General features: G+C 40.7%; 1 protein-coding gene across 4 annotated transcripts in view; it reads right to left on the bottom strand.

Annotated features, from left to right (window-relative positions):
• Nucleotides 1-18,724, bottom strand: part of Rbm33 (RNA binding motif protein 33) — a 116,202-nt gene that overhangs the window by 36,745 nt on the left and 60,733 nt on the right. For all 4 annotated transcript variants that reach the window (XM_050119913.1, XM_050119912.1, XM_050119914.1 and 1 more), the window contains 2 exons: nt 1,547-1,679; nt 858-1,198 (listed from right to left, as the gene is read on the bottom strand). In XM_050119913.1, the coding sequence (XP_049975870.1) occupies nt 858-1,198; nt 1,547-1,679 (474 nt within the window). The remainder of the gene's footprint in view (nt 1-857; nt 1,199-1,546; nt 1,680-18,724) is intronic.

Genomic DNA, 18,724 nt, shown 5'->3' with positions numbered 1-18,724 from the left:
GGGGATGTTCTATCGGGAACTCACCAAGGCCAGCTGGCCTGGGTCTGAAAAAGCCCGGGTTAAAACCGGTCTCGCTGAACATAGTGGACAATGAGGACTACTGAGACCTCAAGAACAATGGCAATGGGTTTTTGATCCTACTGTACCTATTGGTTTCGTGGGAGCCTAGGCAGTTTCGTGGATGCTCACCTTACTAGACCTGGATGGAGGTGGGTGGCCCTTGGACTTCCCACAGGGCAGGGAACCCTGACTGCTCTTTGGGCTGACGAGGGAGGAGGATTTGATTTGGGGAGGGGGAGGGAAAGGGGAGGCGGCGGTGGGGAAGAGACAGAAATCTTTAATAAATAAACAAATAAAAAAAAAAAATGAAGAAAATATGCCAGGTAGGAAAAATGTCACAAACACATGTACTGGCTAGTATATACCAACCAGCAGAGGGCGCACAAGCCTGTCACATACAGAGTGAGAAGCAGCAGTGTTCTTCCCCACCAAGGCCTTTCCCTTCCTAGCAGGAAGGTGTGGTGGGAAAATACTACCCCAGATGAGCAAACACAGCCTCAGGGCATACTGTAACATTAGGTTCAGTAGCCTAATGGTAAAGTCACTCTTTAAAATTCCAAGGATGACAAAGCTCAGCTCCAAGAAAATGAGAATCACTTTTTTCATATTCCCTAGTATTTAGGAAATACTGTTACGAAAGCTGGCTGTATCGAACAGCATACTTAAGACTAGTACTCATACCCGTTACATGATGTTAAGTTGGCAGAAACAACTGAAACCTGAAACTTTCCTTTCATGAATCACAAAGGATCAGCACCACACAGATAGTTTACCTCAAAGCTGGCTCATGTGCATACCTGGAGGTTAGGCTGTGCATGTGTAGGCAGGAATGGCTGTCCTGGGCTGGGTAGGAACGGCTGTCTAGGAGGAATGAAAGGCCTGGCAGTTGCTGACCCTGGCTGGCTAAAGTGCAGGATCCCCACTGGGCCTGGGGGCTGCAAGGCTGGTCTTACAGGCCTCTCTCTAGGGAAAACTGGCTGCTGTCCTTGCTGATTAAATGCTGGTCCAGGCTGAGTGAATGGTAAGGGACTCTGAGTAGGGACAGGATGGCTGCTGTTCAGGAGCGTGGGAGGGGGAGGCGGTGGAGGACTTCGCTGTTCCAAGAAAAGATGGCTGGGGAACCTTGGTTCACCTGAAACTGAACAGTAACATTATTAGAAAGACCACATATTAGAAAGACAATCATTTTCATGAACTACTTCACCATTCCCAAATGTTAGGAGCATATTTTATAAAGAATTCTAAATTTTAGCTATCTTGGAATGATTTTGTGGGTCGTTTTCTATAAACATTTCCTTCTTTGTATAAGAGTATCATATTTCAGATTCAATTACTGTCAAATTTTAGCCACTGAAAAGATTGGCAGAATCATTATGACACATTTCCTAGTGGAAGATAAATTCTGTTTTAGCAGTAACTGCACAGGTCCACCATTCAATGTAGCTTCTGTCACTCCACCTTGGGTGGATCATACCCCTTCAAGTACCTCCCAAGAAGAAAGGGTCTCGTTCCTGAGGTGGTGGTGGGGCTCTCCACTGGTCCTGGAGAGGAAGTCGTGGTGGTTGGTTAAAACTGTTGGGAACAGGTCCGGGTGTGTGCTGTGGAAATTCTGGGGGGCCCTAAAGAACAATGAAACAAGAAAAAAAAATCATGTAGTTTTCAGAATATACATATAATCCTAAGCTTAACAATATCATAACTCATTTCTTATGGTCAGCCTACTTCTTTCTGTTGTCTCTACGCATGAACATAAATGAATATAAATACCTATGTGCAAATCTAAATGAATTTACATAAAAGTGATTTTTGCCATAATAAAACAGTCCAGAAACAGTCAAAACTCAAAATGCAACATCAAAAAATTAATTCAGAATTTTAACATTACTAGAAAGCTGTCGTGGAATATTACCTCAATTGTGTAAAGGTGTGTTACATTGTTTCACCTTGCCTGCCTAAGGCACCTGATTAGTCTAATAAAAAGTTGAATGGCCAGTAGCTAGGAAGGAAAGAGATAGGTAGGGTTGGCAGGCACAGAGAATATGTAAGAGGAGAAATCTAGGCAAGAAAAGGGGCAGGCGGGGGTGGTGGTGAGATGAGAACAAGGGAGAAAGAGAGGGCCACACCTGGGGTCAGAAGCCAGGCAGCAGCCAGCCAGAAACAAGCAGCAGGACAGTAGGAAAGTAGGGGAAAAAAGAAAGGAAAAAGCCCGAGACAAAACAAAGATGAAGAGAAACAGGTGAAGTTAGAAGAGCTAATGTGACAAAAAAATTAAGGCTGAGCATTTCATAATAAAAGGTCTCTGTGTCCTGATTTGGGAGCTGGTGTGCTTCACTGAGATAGTTAAACTACAATGCCAGTATCTAAGGAAATGCTATCCATTTTGTAATATCAGAAATACTTTTTCTGTTGCCTTTAAAAGTTTGTTCTGGGGACAGCAAAATGACACAGTAAGTGAAAAATGTTTCACATAAAACCTGATGAGATGAGTTTGATTCCCAGAACCTACATCGTGGAGGAAAAAACTGACTCCTGCAAATTGTCCTCTGACCTCCACACGTGCACCCATACATACAAGCACACAGAAATAATAAACCAATGTAAAAGTCTACTTTGGAGCTGGGAAGATGTCTCAATGATATTTGTACAAGCATCAAGACCTGAGTTCTGATCCTCTGCACTCAAATAAACACAGGATGTGGCAGCACAGACCTCAAAGGCCAGCACTGGGGAAAAGAAACAGTATTCCTAGAGCTTACTGGCTAGCCAGTCTAGCTAAAATAGCTCCAGATTTAGTGGCAAACTATCAAAAGTAAGGTGGAAAACTGACTGAGGAAGACATCTACCAACAATTTCTGGCCTCTACACGTGTAACCCAACCATACACAAGACACATACACACATACCCACATAAACAATCCCAGACACAGAATGAAAGAGACAGAAGAGAGAAGAGGGGAGAGAGAGAGGAAGAGAGGGAGAGAGGGAGGGAGGGAGGGAGGGAGGGAGGGAGGGAGAGAATGAGAACCTCAGAGCACAGTAAAAATACTGACAGCCAGGCAATGGTGATGCACACCTTTAATCCCAGCACTGAGGCAGTGGCAGGCGGATCGAGGCCAGCATGGTCTACAGAGCAAGTTCCAAGACAGCAAGAGCTACACAGAGAAACCCTACCTTAAAAAAAAAAAAAAAACTGCCAAAGAAATATTCCCATTTACCACAAAATTGTAAGCCAGTTAGCTAAAATGGCAATAAAATGAGGTTTGAAAGGCAAAGATTACATCTTTCTAAAAAAAAAAAAAAAAAAAAAAAACATTGTGATTTCTTGAAAAAGACAGAAATCCCAAAGCTTACATTCTTTTTAGCTGTTACTTGCTACTTCAAGTGAGACTGAGGCAACCCTCACCATAATGAAGTCTAAAGAGCACTGCTTCTTGCTACCACATCGAGCGAGATACCTCACCCTCAAAGCACAGCCAACAATGAGAAACTTGAGAATACATATCATACCTGTCCATCCTCAGAAAGACTTTCTCTTGGACTGAACAAGCACAAAATGGTGCTAGCTAGAGATATCACTACCCTGATGCTTTGAGAGTATTCTTTAACATCTTCACTTTGATAACATGCAGAAAAGCTTTTTCTATCAAAACAGTTAGCAAGTTTATACTTAATAAATCTACAATAGGAGTTTTAATGGGCATGCCTATTCTGCTATGAAGTCAATGAAACATCACATGCATTGTACCTCATATTCTTTATGTGTAAAAGCACACTGTGAACACTCCAGCTTCAGTTTCACATATCAGCATATTCTGGTATATACAACTTCAGCATCCTTAGTATGAAAAACTGGTAACTCTCTAAGTCACTCACACTCAAAGTTTCACACTGCAGATTTCAATTTTTGGCTTAAGGGTACTCAATGGGCAAAGTCCAGGGTATGCATCCCCAAAACTAGAAAACTCTGAAATACTCTGGTCCTGACCATTTCAGATAGACTCAACACCTATAAGTATATCCAAACACGTTTCAAAACTTCCTGAATGATAAATTAGCAAACATACTTATGCAGCAACTGATAAGGGGGAGAGAAGGGAGGAAAAAGTAATGAATGAATGAATGAATGAATGAATGAATGGGAACCAATTTACATACCTATGGCATGTGAAGAGATCTAACTTCATGTGGCTTCTAATAAAGGGTTTCTATTATTGTGATAAAACACCATGAAAAATAAACTTGGGGGAGGAATGGCCTTATTTCATCTCTACCTCCTTTCTTATGCCATCCAGGACTGTATCAGCCCAGGGTAGCACCACCCCACAATGTGCTGGGCCCCCCACATCAATCATCAATCAGAAAATGCCCTGAAGGCTTATCCACAGGCATGGTAGGAACATTTTTCTCAGGGCTCACTCTTCCAAAATGACTCTAGCTTGTGCCAAGCTGACATAAAACTCTCCAGCACACCAAGCAAATCAGCAATTCTGATCTTTTCCAATTCGACAGTTGTCCTCAAAAGATGTGCAGAATTGCCACCTGAGGAGCAGTCTAAAATGGAAAATCTGAAACAGTGGGGCCACTTGGATACACTGTTGGTTGTCTGGTTATACAGTTAGTCTTAAGGTCAGGGGAGTTGGGAGAATGGGTCTGAATGAAAGATCATACTCTCTTTTTTATTCCCGCCTACTGATGGGAAGGCTCATTACAGCAGATTAGAATCACCAAGTGTATATTTAATTTTAAATGGTCCATAATGACTGGGCAGTCTTTCTCCTATTCCTAGTCAGCTCCTTTTCCCCCTGCCCGGGTCACTTTCCAACTGATCATCTTTTGGTTCTGATCTGCAACACAGCTGCTCCCATGTCTGCAACAGTCTGGGCAGCCTCACTGCATCCAAATGTTGTCTACAGTCACTAGTAACAAATGTGGTAATTTTTGGCAGCAGCCAATTTAAGATAATCTAAGTTTTCATTTTATTACTGCATTTAGCCATATTTTTCATAAAAACAAACAGTATACTAAATTACAACAAGCACTGAAAGCATAAATTTTTAGCTATGTTAACAAGCTGACAAAAAGCAGATGTAGGAAGAAATGAAGAGAGAATGTATCACTTAACACCTACACAACACTAGTACTGATAGCTGGAAATCAGCAACACTCAGTGTACAAACTTATCAACTTACAGCTGTCACCAATTTTGATGAAGAGTGCAACAAGCCTAATTTATTTACCATTCATCATCACACGCTGCAGCTGCAGCTGCCACTGCCACCAGCGCACTGCTGCTTTCCCCACCCGACTCAACCCTACCTATCTCCTTTTTAGAACCAGAGTGACCACATTACAGAGTGCACCTGGCTGGATGCACCTATCTCCTTCCAGAACCAGAGTGACATGCTGCAGGGTGCACTTCGCTTTCTAGATACGACCCTCCGCAGTTGCCCTTTCTGTTCAGATCTCAGGGAGAAGCAAGCTCCAGTTTCCCTTTATTCTGATTTCCTCATATAGACTTTACATCTGAGTGTAATTAAGCCCAGCATTCCTGTCTGTTTCTGTTACTGGACACACAGAACTAGAAAGTGTGTTGCTTCCCATGTGAAATCTGCAGTCACACATGCACTGAGTCTGGGCACAGGGCTTTTTATAACTTTTTGTTTTCCCTCTCTCCAAACAGTTTTGAGTCATCCATGGAGAGTTTTAATTATAGGTAAGGCCAATGGAACTGGAAGAGCAGACTGGCTTCCACACTGCCAGAGTGAAGGTATGCTGAGTTCTACTGTCACAGAGAGATCAGAGCATTGCTCTCTTCTCAACCCATAGCCCTGTCCCAACTAGTGGTCAGTCAGGACACCAAGGAGACCAACACACAGTTTCCAACAAGAGCTTCAAGCTATGGCAAACTAGACATACTGCTTCTCGGTGAGCATGCATGTGTGGGAAGGTGTATATGGTGACTGGAGTCCAACTGCAGCTCTCACTCCCCTCGTCAGGTAGTATACACCCATTATCTGAGACAGGTCTCTGGCCAAGTAGCCAGGCTGGTTGCTCAGCAAATCCCAAGGATCCTCCTGTCTGCTTCACCAGAGTTGTGATTTCAAACAAACCACCACATCCAGCTTTGCTAAGTGTGCTTGGTACTGAATTCAGATCTTCATCCTTGCATGGCAAGAACTTTGCCAACTGAGCTATGCCCCTGTCCCCAGGAATCTCTACAGAAGAATATTTTAAATCTTTAGAACTATTTTTTTTTTTTTGTTTTTTGTTTTTCGAGACAGGGTTTCTCTGTGGTTTTGGAGCCTGTCCAATGTGTAGCCCAGGCTGGCCTCGAACTCGTGATCCTCCTGCCTCTGCCACCACAACCAGCAAAGACGCCTTTTATATTAACTGAAATTATTCTGGAATTTCAAATTTTGCCTCCCCAGAATGTTAATGCTGTTTTCTTTTCTAAGTACCCATATGCGGCTTGGATGAATATTCACAAGCATTAGAATGTGTGGGGTATGCAGCAAAGCCTCCAGATCCTCACACGATAGTTCTCTGGTTTAGCAGAACATAAATGCTTTTTAAGATTAATAGTAAAGCAAAGTATTCTGGCTTCAGGATGAACCTATAAGGGCCCAGGTGAAAACAGAGGTTCACAATCACAACAGAGTAGAAGAACCCAGTGCTGACTGACAGTCGCCTCAACCCTGCCTTCTCCCCAGTCACTTCCCAGCTGCCACCCAGAGCAGGTGACCACAGATTTAAGGACAAAAGAAAATTAAGAAAAGCACACAAGATTTTCCGAGATAAGCATAGATTCTGTCTCCTCAATTCTTAGAGACATCTTTTCTGTGAAGAGTCAGTTATTTGAACAGTCTGGTCTCCCAAGACTCCTGCCAGCCTCCCTTGCTCTGCTACATATTGAACTGAGACTTAAACACCTCTAAGACACACAAAGTCCTGCCCTAATCATTTACCATACACACATTAGCAAGTATTTTTCAGGGTTAGACCCAAATATAAAAGCAGATCGGTAAACTAGAAACACCCTCCTTAAGGCAGAAGTTTATCAAAAAATAAGAAGATAACAGGAAGGAGGAGTCTGCTCCATGGCAGACTTATTCATCCATTACAGTGTTTATGCAAGTAATTTCCTGAATTTGTCTGAGTGCTAGACAACAATTTTGTCCGTGGATGGCAGTTAACAGAAAAAATAAAAAATATCCTGTTGCTAATAAAATACCAGTGCACACCAGTGCCATCTGCTTTACACAAATCTGAGTCTCACTACTCTAAAGACAGCTAGCTGCTAGAGTTCCCCAAGTGTGTCTGTCATCTTTTGGAAACCAGCAAGGTTCAGATATGGCGCCTTTCCTGAAGGCCATGTGGTCAGAGAACATATACAATGAATAAAATCTCTAACCCAAAAAGCTAAACTTCCCATAAATTATTCTTGTTCTTTTCCCAGATGCCTGCAAACGTAGAGGGCTCACCGTGATCAGATATACAAACCAAGAAGTAAGCACACCTGGTAGTTCCACCTGTGAAGTCAGCCCACTCCAATGTGTGCTCCTGCAAAGGGCACTTTGAAGTCATCTAGGTATCAAAAACCACATCTGCAGATGTCTCAAACACCACCCAGGCTCACTGCTTTTCTGAAGCTGGCCTAACAGCAAGAGGGAGAGCCCTTGCCCATACATGCTGATTACAGCTGGGAGTCAAGATCCTGAATTAAGTAACAGGCTGGGGCTCAGGACTCTTAGCTGGAACCACAACTCAGCCTTGTTTCATATCCTTTTTGTCCTGCTGTCCTCTGCCCAGGCAGGCTGTGTTTCTGTTACCCTCAGATTCAGCCCCATGGCCATCACTCCAATCCAGGATCTATCTATTTCCTTTAATCTTAGGGTGCTTCAGCTAGCATGCAGCATCAACCCAGCCTTAGTCTGGAAAGTAGGCACACATATTCAGGTAGCAATTGAGCAGAAAAGTAATTAAAGTCCCCAAAACATCATTGAACTGTCATTAACCTAAACTTTCACTTTCTTACTCCTTAAAATTACCAACTGAGATCTGCTGTATTGCTCACACCCTGGCCAACACACATCAGGTACAATATTCACCTAGCATACAGACAATCCAGAGAATCAGTGCAAGAAGCCACTACTCCTTAATAGTATGGGAAGACTACCATAGATGAATGGCAGCTCAGAACAAAACCCCACACATGAGATTCTTTCTCTCTACCTCAGCTCAATGCTTAAGCCACAGAAGACACAATTCTGAGTTCTGACTCACCACGTCATTCCTGTGGTGACTCCTACCACTGCAGGGTATAAAGGTTAACAGATTACTAGTTCCCGTCACCAAATGTAGAATTCCTTTACAACTGTGCTGTTATGGAACTTTGAGTGTTAAAGCACTTCTACCATTGGAAAGAAAAGACTAGTCTAATCCATTCAAACTACTGTTTTGCTTTTCTTTATATCCCTTTAAAAATCCAAGATAAGAGATTATCATCCTCTCATAATTCCTATACAGACTGTGCTTTCATTTTTTTGCATCTCTTGTTAATTACATGACATTATCTATATTAATCCTATTCAGAAAGAACTGATAACTTCAGTTACAAAAAGAAAAGATGGAAACTTTGCATAAATTGCTTAGCAAAAACTTAATCGTATAAAGGCAAGAATAAAACGGCTTCAACTGCTATTATGCCACTTATCAGCTTCTCTAAAAGGGTCAGTTGGTATGTTTTAATAAGACTAATTAAATACTTTAACAATGTCACTGAAATTTCGTGGCTCTTTCAATAAATTTCAACCTTCCTGTATAACATGTTTTCATTTATTAATCTCACTTAAAATGCAAAGAACTGTATAAGAAACCAATTGACACCTAAGAATACCTCTTGGTTAATTCTGATTAAGTGGGTTAAAAGCAAAGAATAAAGACCACCAGTGACCCCTGACATAATTAAAATTACAACCTTCTATCACAATGTGTTAATCCTTTTATCTGAGCATTTTCCATAGTTTTAACATGTGACTTGTTTAAATATATTGATTTTCCTAGAAGGTATTTTTTATATTTATAGATACAAGTTGAACATTCCAAAGAAAGAAGTGTAAATTTTATGTTCAGGAACACTTGAGTGGATTTATGCAAGGCACTTTTGGTTCAAGTAGTAAACTAGAACAGTGACTGTTAGCTTAAAACTTCTGTCTAAAATACTACTTTTGAAGAAAACAAAACAAAACAAAAAACCCTGCATTCTGTCACAAAATAAGGCAATGCATTCGTCCTGCACTCGCTTTTGTCACAGCCATGCCAACCAGCAGGTCCCTCTAGCAAATCCTCTGAGCATACCAAGGACTGTTACAGTCTTGCAGAACTGGTTCAGGTTCTTGGGTTTCAAGCTCTTTCTTAAAAAGCAAAGTTTATTACAGTACATGTTGAGAGCTAGTGTGACAGGTGAGTGGGTAAGGGTCACTTGTGCTGCCAAGCCTCACAGCCTGAGTTTGAGTCCCTGAATTCACATGGTAGAAAGAGAGAACTGAGCCTCATAAGCTGTCCCTGAACTCCACACATGTATGAGCACATACACATACAATAATAAAATCAATGCAAAATGCAATAAAATCAATGCATGTTGATATATAAGGACAAGTCAGCATAAAAATGAAAAGAAGGGTGCTGGGCATGGACTACCCTTGGTTCAAATGCTACATCTGCACTGCTATGTAAGCTTAAGCAATTAATTCTCCCAATACTCAGCCTCCCAGTTTGTAAAACAGAGAAAATAGTAACACATCTGCTTCCTAAGGTTGCTGGACATAAGCTATGAGAAAAACCTAAAATGTAGTAATTAATCTACCAGTAACATTTTAGCTCATGTTTCATCTTTAACAATAACGCTGTTAAGACTTTTTTTCTTTTTAAAGAAAAAAAGAAGCAATTAGAAAGTAAAGACATAGCCACATGATGGTGGCATACATCCTTTAACGCAGGACTTGGGAGTAATGCCAGTCTGGTCTATAGAGCGAGAACAGCCTGTACTGAGGACACTGCTCCAGGACAGCCAGGGTTAACTAAAAAAAAAAAAAAAGTCTCAAAAACAAAAACAAACAACAAAAAACCAACCCCAAAGTCATGGTCCAGCTACATGGAGGAAAAATGTAGAGCCCGTAAATTCCCATCTGTGAACACATTTCTGACAAGCTACACTGTAGTGAATAAACTAACTCCAGCACTGGAATACTACATAGCAATGAGCTACCAGCTGGTGCAACAAAACCAGTGGCTCTCAGGTGCCTTATGCCCCAGGAGAGGAGCCAGACTCCAAACAAACACATTTAAGGGCTGGCAGGGACAACACAGACCCTGTTTGATGGCACTATCCTTTGCTATCATAATAAAGAGCTCACAGACTATTATAACAAAAATACTATTTTAAGTGGGAGAAAAAATTCTAATCACTGGGAAGAAATGCATTTCAATGTGTATTAGGTCATCTTTCCAAGTTTATCTTTAAAATGTATCAAGGACTGGCAGAATGGCTCAGGGGAAAAAATGTTGCACAAGCCTGTCAATCTGTTCCATCCCCAGAACCCATATGATAGGAGAAAATCAACTCATACTACTTGTCTTCTGACCTCTGCACGTACATTGTGGCACTTGTGCCCTACCCCTCACACTGATGATAAAATTTCTTTTTAAAAATGTACCTGAACTTATTTAGGAGTGTCTTAAAAACTCCTGGGGAAATAAATGCTAAGGACTAGGAAGATGGGTCAGTTGGAAAGTGCCTGCTAGGTAAGTCTGAGGACCTGAGTTTGGTCCTGGGAAAAAAGTCAGGTATGGCGGCATACATGTAATCCTAGTCTTGGGGAAGTAAATACAGGAATGGATCCAATGGCTCACTGGGCAGCCATCCTAGCATAAAAAAACCCACAAACCCCAGATCCCAGTGATTAATCCTGCTACAAAATAAATAAAGCGATCCTGAAGAATAACCGCTAATAACCTAGGTATGTGCATGTGTACTCTCTCAAACATAATAAAACAAAATAATTGGAGAGCACACTACGATTAAAGATAAAACATGAAGAGATTTTCTTAGTGTAGAGGGCAATTCCATGGTTTTAACTTTCTATCACTGTCCAACATGTATGGCTGCATACTAAACTGCAACACTGATGGCTGCATGACTAAATTGCAACATTGGTGGGCTACATTACTATATTGTAGATGGAAAAATTATACTCAGAAGTTAGGTCTAGGGACAGGAAAGTGGCTCACTGGGTAAAAGGCTTTTGCTGCCAAGTCTGAATACCTGAGAACCCTCATGGTAGAAGGAGAGTACCAACTCTAAAAAGCTGTTCTCTGAACTATGTAAGAATGCCAAGGCATGCATAGGTGTACACATAAAAGCATGCGTGTGCACACACACATGCACCTCAAATGTAAAAAAGATACAAGTCCACTTGTATGGCACTGCACAATTCAGGATGATGTGCTATTGCCAATTTAATACTTTTACCCAAAGCAGACAAATAGTTTATTTTATAATGTAGTTTTTACAGAATATTGCAATGAATCTGATTACTGCGCACAAAAAAAAAAAAAAATCAGTACGAAACAATTTCAATGGCTATTTCCTAGCCTTTGGGTTATTAGTGTGGCCTTTAACCCAGTCCTACCTCTAGTCCTGTGTATAAGGCATGCCAACACTGCAGAGTCAAGCTAATGGGTTATTGAATCTGATAAACCATCTCTTCCTTTAATGGCTGTTTCCAGTGTGTTTAGCTACTCTTGTTACTGCTGCAGATGGGCATTCATTGATATGATTAAATTTGATGGTATGATAATGTATGGTAATCATGATTAATCAGAAACCCAGAAGCAAGTGGAGGATGCTGGGTATTATGTCACCTGCATTTTAAACTGCATTCTCTGCTTGCAAGCCTGACAATATCTGACAGCTGGAAGGATCTCCTACCACATTCTCCTGCTACTACTCAAAGATCTGATAAGAGGAAATGTCCATCATCCCTTCCCTATCTTAAGTGGTAATAATTATAAGGCAATGCAGCCATGTTGTAAAAACTGTAAGCACTCAAAAGCAAGACTTTCCTTCCTGGAGAGCATAGTCTTGATTCTCATCAGTGAGGCTATAATCAGAAAAGAAATGGGATTTGCTGCAGCAGTCTCTCAGACATGATTTGCATGAAATAGCACCCAGGACCCAGCCAGCAAGCCCCGATCATCAGCACCTGATACCATGAACCACAGTATGCCCAGAGCCCTGCTGCATATCAGCTTCATTTGCCAGGTCAGGCCAAGCAATACAGCCACTACTAAAGACTAATTCCAACTTAAAAGTACACACATTTTCATCCTGAATTTAAACAAAGAACAAGAAATCATTCGACACCGGCATGAAGAAAGGAAAGTGGACACAAAGTCCCACCCCTAACCAAGAAGCTATTTGCAAGTGATACCTGCTGGGAGAGGGAAAATCAATTTTCTTCAATGAAGTGTAACTGGGTATATCAACCACACTCCAGGTCAAGCCCCTTACCCAGGAGACACTATGGTTTTGTGGCGGGCGTGTGTGTGTGTGTGTGTGTGTGTGTGTCTCTTACTGAGTTTTTGTTTAACATCTGGTTTTACTGTTTTGTGTGTGTGCTTTAAGAGAGAGAACATGAAGTTGGGTGAGTAGGAAGATGGGGAGGATCTAGGGGAGGGGAAAGAATATAAAAATATACTGTACGCAAAAAAAGTTAATAAAGAAAAATTTCCACAGCCTTCCCGTATGTTGTTGGTCACCAGAAACATCATCAGCCTAATACATCAGTGCAAATTCGAAGGACTGAAACAGCTTTATTATTCTGTCAGGAAGCTTTAAATCAGTGCTTCCCAATCTTCCTAAAGCTGTGACCCTTTAATTCAGCTCCTCATATTGTGGTGACCCCAACCATAAAATTATTTTTGTTGCTACTTTATAACTGTAGTTTTGCTACTGTTATGAATCATAATGTAAATAACTGTGTTTTCTGATGGTCTTGGACAATCCTGGTGAAAGGGTCATTTGATCCTCCCAAGGGGTTGAGACCCAAAGGCTGAGAACAACTGCTTTAAATGGAGATTTATATATAAAACAGCAATGGGACTCAAAATGAAAGTTATCAAAGTAAGATTTACTACAATTGACATTTTAGCATTGCTGTGAGCAAGCAATGTCTTTTCTAGAACAAACAACTAAAAAACTATACTTAAAAGACTCACAACCAACCATGGTAATGGCATACAAAATAGGGCGTGCTGTCTCTCTGCAGTGAAACCAGAAAGATTTTTAACATGAAAACAGAAACACAAGTTGAAAGTAGAATTCAAACAGAAACAAAAATAGAAAAAAAGACAGGGCCTGTATATAAGGTAAACTAGTTCTTCCTCTTATAAAAACAAGACACAAATGTGCTGTGAATTGACACTGACAAGCTCTGGTCCACTCAGTGAGCACTGTCTGCAGTGGTGGTTACTAACAGGCATAATAGAGACCCTATGACCCCTGCCTTTGATGCTACTTGTTCTTCTACTAGGGCCTGTGGGCATCTATTACTTAAATAACAGATGTACATTATATTCAAAAGACTAACAGTGACTCAAGATAAAGGAGAAACATAGCTGTTCTCTGATCAGTAACAACTGAGATATAATTTATATTTGTAAGACATTCTTAAGTCTGGTCTGGAAATTAAAAAAGGAAATCCAGTGCATAGACCTAATTTTTAGCCTGAAGCTTAAATCACAAAGTACTAAGGAATACTGTACATGTGTGGATGGGGTTAGAAACCACATCCATGTGTGAAGACAAACATGACGCATAAACCATGACCCAAGTGCCTCTATAGCAGTTCTCAAAACCAAGTACTTAAAACAGGACCTTCTTAGAGCCTTTCTCACCTCGACAACTAAGTGTTTGTTCTAATTACCTAATAGTCACTGTCAATCTTACACCAACCGCCTCCAATACATTAAGAGTGAATATCTAAAATAATGCTAAGTCATTGCATGCAAACGGACGGTTAGGCTGATTGGCAGGCTGTGCATCTATGTAATGGAGGCAAGGCCGAGAGTAATCTTGGCTCAAGCCCCAGCACCACTCAAACCGTATTACACCAGCAAATCTAGAGGAAATTGTGACTAAGAAAATTTTCCATCTACTAGTTTGTTTTTACCCAAATCTCCATCATTTGATTTTACCAATAAAGACTGGAACTAGATGCTGGAATGAAAGCCTGCTAGCTCAGAAGCCTCTCTTCTACCATAACAAACAAGTCTCTTCAAACCCAATGTCCCTCCCTTCTACTTACTATGTGTCTATCTGTCCTCCTGACTCCCTCTTACTTTCTATGTTTTTTTCTTTTTCATTTTTTTCAAGATTTATTTATTAATTATGTACAGTGTTCTGTCTGCATGTCTGCTGCAGGACAGAAGAGGGCACCAGATCTCATTACAGATGGCTGTGAGCCACCATGTGGTTACTGGAAATTGAACTCAGGACCTCTGGAAGAATAGTCAGTGCTTTTTACCTCTGAGCCATCTCTCCAGCCTCTATGGTTTTTTCTTAAAAATTTTATATTCACCTCTTGTCGACATGGTTATCTGCCCTGCCTCTTGACCTATGACTGATTTTATTTAATCCTGTTTACAATATTCAAGTAGAACATTCTTGGATTAAAGGTGTGTGCCAGGGCTGAGCACAATGAGAAACAGGTTCTTCCAGTAAATAACGCAACCTGGGGGTTCACAGTGTGATCAAATATCCTGCAATATACTAGTTCTTGGTCTTCATAAAATAGCCAGTAAAAGTGGCCTTTTAAGCTAGTGCTTTATCTCTAGTGGGGAAGAGAAAACTTGCCCAGGCTGAGTGGTAAATGCATGCATGCACCACCGTCCTTTCCAGACCTGGAGCTGGGGCCACCCTTACCCATGTTTGTCCTGTCTGCTTCCCAGTGAGCAAGGAAAAGAGAAGAATTGTTTTTAGTTCGGTATGTACCTCCTAGTCCTCTGATACAAGTTCAATGTATCACTGAAGTTTACAAAGCAAGAAATATAAAAACTTGAACATCCTTTCTTCTCTACACTACTCGCTTTCACAAGTACCAGGAAACGCTCAACTCTAATGTTGTCTAAGTTTCCTCAAGTTGAAACATTCCATTGTGCAGGAAGCTCCTTAAACCAACTGGAAGCAACTCAAAATACCTTCACAAAGTTTCTGAAACTGACCAGATTTAGTAGGCCCGTCCCTGCCAGAGTAAGCAATAAATACTGAGAGTCCCCTCACAAGGAACTGAGCTTCAAGGAAGACTCAGGAGAAAAGCTGCAAGGAAGACTCTGAGACCAGACCAGCTGCCTGGAAGAAGCAGAAAGCAGCAGAGCTACCTGGAAGAGGTTTAGACTGAAGCATCTGAAAAAGGAACTCTCCAATTTGTTGAGCTACCTGCAGGCTGTGCAGTGTACTCCAGGCTCCCAGATTTTTGTGAGATGGTACACATAATGGGGTGGACTTTAGTCAAGCAGCCATCTTTGATTCATTTCTGCTTCTGTACCTGACCCATTTTTTTTTAAAGATTTTATTTATTTATTATGTATACAACATTCTGTCTCCATGTATGCCTGCATGCCAGAAGAGGGCGCCAGATCGCATTACAGATGGTTGTGAGCCACCATGTGGTTGCTGGGAATTAAACTCAGAACCTCTGGAAGAGCAGCCAGTGCTCTTAACCACTGAGCCATCTCTCCAGCCCCTGACCCATATTTTTTAAGTAACCCCAAGTTTTCACTGTTTCACCAAAGCTGAAATTAATGGTATCCATACCTTGGTCTGTGTGGAATTCGTATTTGGGGTGAGTAGACATATGTATTCCATCTCCCCAGGAAACATTTTGTCACACAACTCTACTAACAAACAGAAGAAGCAGCTATGCACTGTGTGTGCAGCATTGCCCAAGATAACATCTATCCTCAGGGAGACGAGAATGCATATATAGAAGACATCCACTTGGGAAAGATGAACAAAACAAATTTGACTTTAGTTAAGTTCTAATTCTATTTAAACTGGTACAAAGACTTCCAAATTCAAATCTAATTTTACGCACCATGGAAAAACAGTGAATCCACTATACCTAGAAAGTCTGAATTTGGGTTCTCAACTAAATAGTTTATCATTTCTGTGTAGTCTTTGTGCGCATGTGTATGTGACTTGATGCTAAAGACAGAACTCAAAACTTTGAACAGCATTCTACTACTGAGCTATAATCTCCAGCCCCCCCCCCCTTTTTTTTTTTTTTTTTGAAGCAAGGTCTTGCTATCTAGGCCCAGGCTAGCACCTACCTCAGGATTCTCTTACCTCAGTCTCCCAAGTGCTAGGATTATAGGCATGTGCCACTGTAAAGAGATTATGGGTCATTTTATAAAGCAAGAGTCTGTATAATGAATACTGTCTCTCAATTTTTAAGGAAGGCTGGATTTGATCTGCAGTGCATATGGCCAGCAGAAATAAATGGTCAAAGGCTTAATTAGGCCACAATATTGTTTTTGCTGTTTTTAATCATTGTACTCAGGTATTAAGGGAAGATCCAACTTGGGCTTCATTTAATTCTTCTTGGTTCGTAATAGTTGTGAACTGCCATAAAACAGATCCTTGTCTAATATTTATAATATCAAGTTTATATTCATGGCAATCAAGCTTAAAATAGTGGTAGAGGGGGGAAAGAGCCTTTTTTTGGTTGTTGTTTTAAAGTTCCAGTTTAAATAAATGTCAGAAGACAGCCCTGAGTTTATCTCCCTTCCAAACATGTTCTGAAGGATTTAAAAAAATAAAAAATAAAAAACCCATGGTATCTCTGTTATACTTGAAAAAACAAACCCCATATTGATTTCTCTGAAAGACTAGCAGAAAGAGTAGCAGAAGCCCTGCATATTTTCTTTTTTTTTCCCTGCATATTTTCAATTAGCTCACCATGACTTAGCTTTTTTATCTAGTCGCTAGGTCATGTCACATAAAGTAGACATTTATTAAGACAGTGACCAACAAAGACCTCAGAGTTTCTTTAGTTATACACACAGCCAACATCTAGCCCAACTACTTTCCAGTACAGGCTGCCACCTTCTCAAATGGAAGGAAGGTTCAGAAATCTTAATGCCACCTTCAGAGTAGTCTTCAGATCTTAAAAAAATAAAGTGTGTGTGTGTGTGTGTGTGTGTGTGTGTGTGTGTGTGTGTGTGTGTGAGAAGGCGGTTCAGGAGTTAGGAGAGCACTAACGTCTCTTCCAAGGGACCTGAGTTTAATTCCCAACACCTATATGGCAGCTCACAACTGTCTGTAACTCCAGAATCAACACACTCAACAGACATATATACAGACAAAACACCAATTAAAAAAAAAATACAAAAGAGCAAATGCTTAACACTATTAAATGAATAAATTTAGAGATCAGGGAGACGGCTCAGAGGATATGGTGATTTAAATGAGAATTAATCCCATAGGCATATATATTTGAATGCTCAGTCACCTGTGAGTGAAACTGCTTGAAAAAGATTAGGAGGTGTCAGTCTTGTTGGTGGAAGTGTTTCTTTTGGGTGAGCTTTGAGATTTCAAAAGCCCACCCCACCCCAGGCCAGGTCAAGTCTCCGCCTATCTCTCTCATCAGGATGTAAAGCTCTCAGCTACTGCTCCAGTACCATGCCTGAATACTTCCCATAATTATGATCAGGGACTTACCCTGTAGGCAAGCCCCCAATTAAATATTTTCTTTTGTAAGTTTTCTTGGTCATGGTGTCTCTTCACAGCAACAGAACAGTAACTAAGGCAGAGAGTAAAGATGCTGGCCACTGAGTCTTACAACTAGAGTTCCAACCTAGAACCGACATGGTAGGACAGAACCAATTTTTCTTCAAGCTGTCCTCTTACCTCTAAGTGCTAAGCTTTCATTTACTCTAGTAATTTCCTTAAAACATGAGGTTCCCCCCTTCTAATATCATATAAAATTCTATTTATTTTGTACAATTGAAAAATAAAAATGAAAATTGTAAATTACTAATTTCATATTGATAAGCACATTGTTTCATAAAAATATTAAAATACATGCATTTCTGAAAACCAGAATTGCATTTTTACATCAAATTCTAGCACCATGATGTGAATTAAATATGAAAACAAGACCAATAGCAAATTTCACATAGGCCTGAGGAAAGGGAAGCAAGATTTCCTTAGAAGTACATGGAATGATACCATGGCAGCCTGGAGGACACAGTCATTCACAAAGATGTTCTGAATAGGGATTGGTAACCAAAAAACAACTAAATAAAACTAAATTTATACAATGTAAACAGCAATCTAAGAAAAAAAACTTAGCTAAATATGAGAACAAGGCCAGAAAGAACCAGTTTCAGATGGTACCACAAATAATAGCTACAAAGCAAGAGTGTCTAAAAATTACTCCAAACCCTGCATCCAACAATGGACTGTTCAGTGGGCTTGGTCAGTAGGCAGGCTCTCCATCTAACCTGTCTGGGGCTACCACAGACATCCATTTACTGCTCACCATCAATAGGCCACACACATACATACTTACTTCCCTTTTCCTATCCAAATGACATTAGCATT

This window comes from Alexandromys fortis, unplaced genomic scaffold (assembly GCF_014885135.2).
Source record: "Alexandromys fortis isolate MF-2015 unplaced genomic scaffold, M_Fortis_MF-2015_v1.1 scaffold_177, whole genome shotgun sequence".
NCBI classification, from domain to species: domain Eukaryota; kingdom Metazoa; phylum Chordata; class Mammalia; order Rodentia; family Cricetidae; genus Alexandromys; species Alexandromys fortis.
Note: the sequence above shows the minus strand (reverse complement) of the source record. Positions and strands in the feature narration are given on the sequence as shown.